Consider the following 1,210-nt stretch of genomic DNA (forward strand, 5'->3'; position numbering starts at 1 on the left):
CGCACCTTGCTCTCCGGGCCAGGCGCCTCCTTGTCCTTCTCTGCGTGCTGCAGCTTCCGGTTCAGGTCCTGGAACATGTCCTGGTGCCGCTTCCGCGTGTGCATGATTTTCTACAGGGCAAGAGACGCAGCGTGCGCTCAGCCTGGAGGGGCTGCCTTGCCCGACCCCCACCATGGCTGACCGATGGGGCCTCAGCCTTCCAGGTCAGGGCCCGCCCCACTGCCCAGCCCCTCCAGGCCTGCTGGACCAGCCTGGGCTGCCCCGCCTGGGGCTTGCAGCACACCTGGCCCCAGGTGTTTGGCGGAGGGAACACAGGGACCCACCTCAAAGTCCAGCTCTGCGTACCGTGACTTCCGACGCTGCAGGGAGAAGGGGTTTGTGTGCATTTGTAACCAGCCCGCCAAACCTCCCAGACCCCCAGCCTGTCTGCTTCTCCTGGCCTGTGCATAGGGTACCAGGGACTCCTCACTGCATGCCTGCCCTGGGGGACACGCCTCTGGGTGCAACTATGGTTTTTAGTGCTCAGGCCCTCTTGTGGGCCATCAAACCCCAGGGACACTGGCGGGGGAGGGCAGCCTGGGGGCTCTAGGGGAAGAGGGTGGACAGTGACAGGCCGGCAGGCGAGTCACAAGGGGTCCCTCCTCCCTAAGACAGTCTGAGACTCTCGTGCTACAGGTCCAGAACTGAAGTGAACCTGCAGCCACCTGTTGTCCCAGCTCAGAGGGGCCAGCCTGCCCTCAGGGCCGACTCCTCCCTCAAAGCCAGGCCCAGAGCTGGGCAAGAGTGTCCAGCTCGGACTGCCCAAGACACACACAGGGACAAAGAGACCTTGGCGCAGGGCCACGGCACAGGTGGGGGCCTCAGAGGACTGCCCTTAGGGAGGGTGGAGCCCCCTGAGCGTGTGGCCTGGCTGCACCCCACCCCTCTGCTCTGAGCACATGTCCTACAGGCTGAGCGGGGCCTGGGGTCAGCTCCAGGTTTCGGCTCTGCCTGAGGAGGAACGTGCGCTGTGACCGCTCAGCCACAGGAGGGCCAGACTCGAGCAGGTCCGAGTCCAGTGCAGTGGGCGCCAGCTCTGGGCCCTCGAGCCCCCCGCAGTGGGTGAACCTCCACTCTGGGGACCACCTGACGAGAGACAAATCCCTGCTGTGGGGTCCAGGGGAGGCCGGGGCGTGTGGCTGCAGAAGACGGATGCCGCCCCTCCCCCGCC

General features: G+C 65.9%; 1 protein-coding gene across 1 annotated transcript in view; it reads right to left on the bottom strand.

The window, feature by feature from the left end:
• Positions 1-522: 522 nt before the first annotated feature.
• Positions 523-1,210, bottom strand: part of LOC105301997 (adhesion G protein-coupled receptor B1-like) — a 19,221-nt gene continuing 18,533 nt past the window's right edge. Inside the window, exons 10-11 of the mRNA XM_023520291.1 lie at positions 948-1,114; positions 523-585 (exon numbers count right to left, since the gene is read on the bottom strand). Coding sequence (XP_023376059.1) covers positions 523-585; positions 948-1,114 — 230 coding nt within the window. The remainder of the gene's footprint in view (positions 586-947; positions 1,115-1,210) is intronic.

Source organism: Pteropus vampyrus, unplaced genomic scaffold (genome assembly GCF_000151845.1).
Source record: "Pteropus vampyrus isolate Shadow unplaced genomic scaffold, Pvam_2.0 Scaffold256, whole genome shotgun sequence".
Lineage (NCBI taxonomy): Eukaryota > Metazoa > Chordata > Mammalia > Chiroptera > Pteropodidae > Pteropus > Pteropus vampyrus.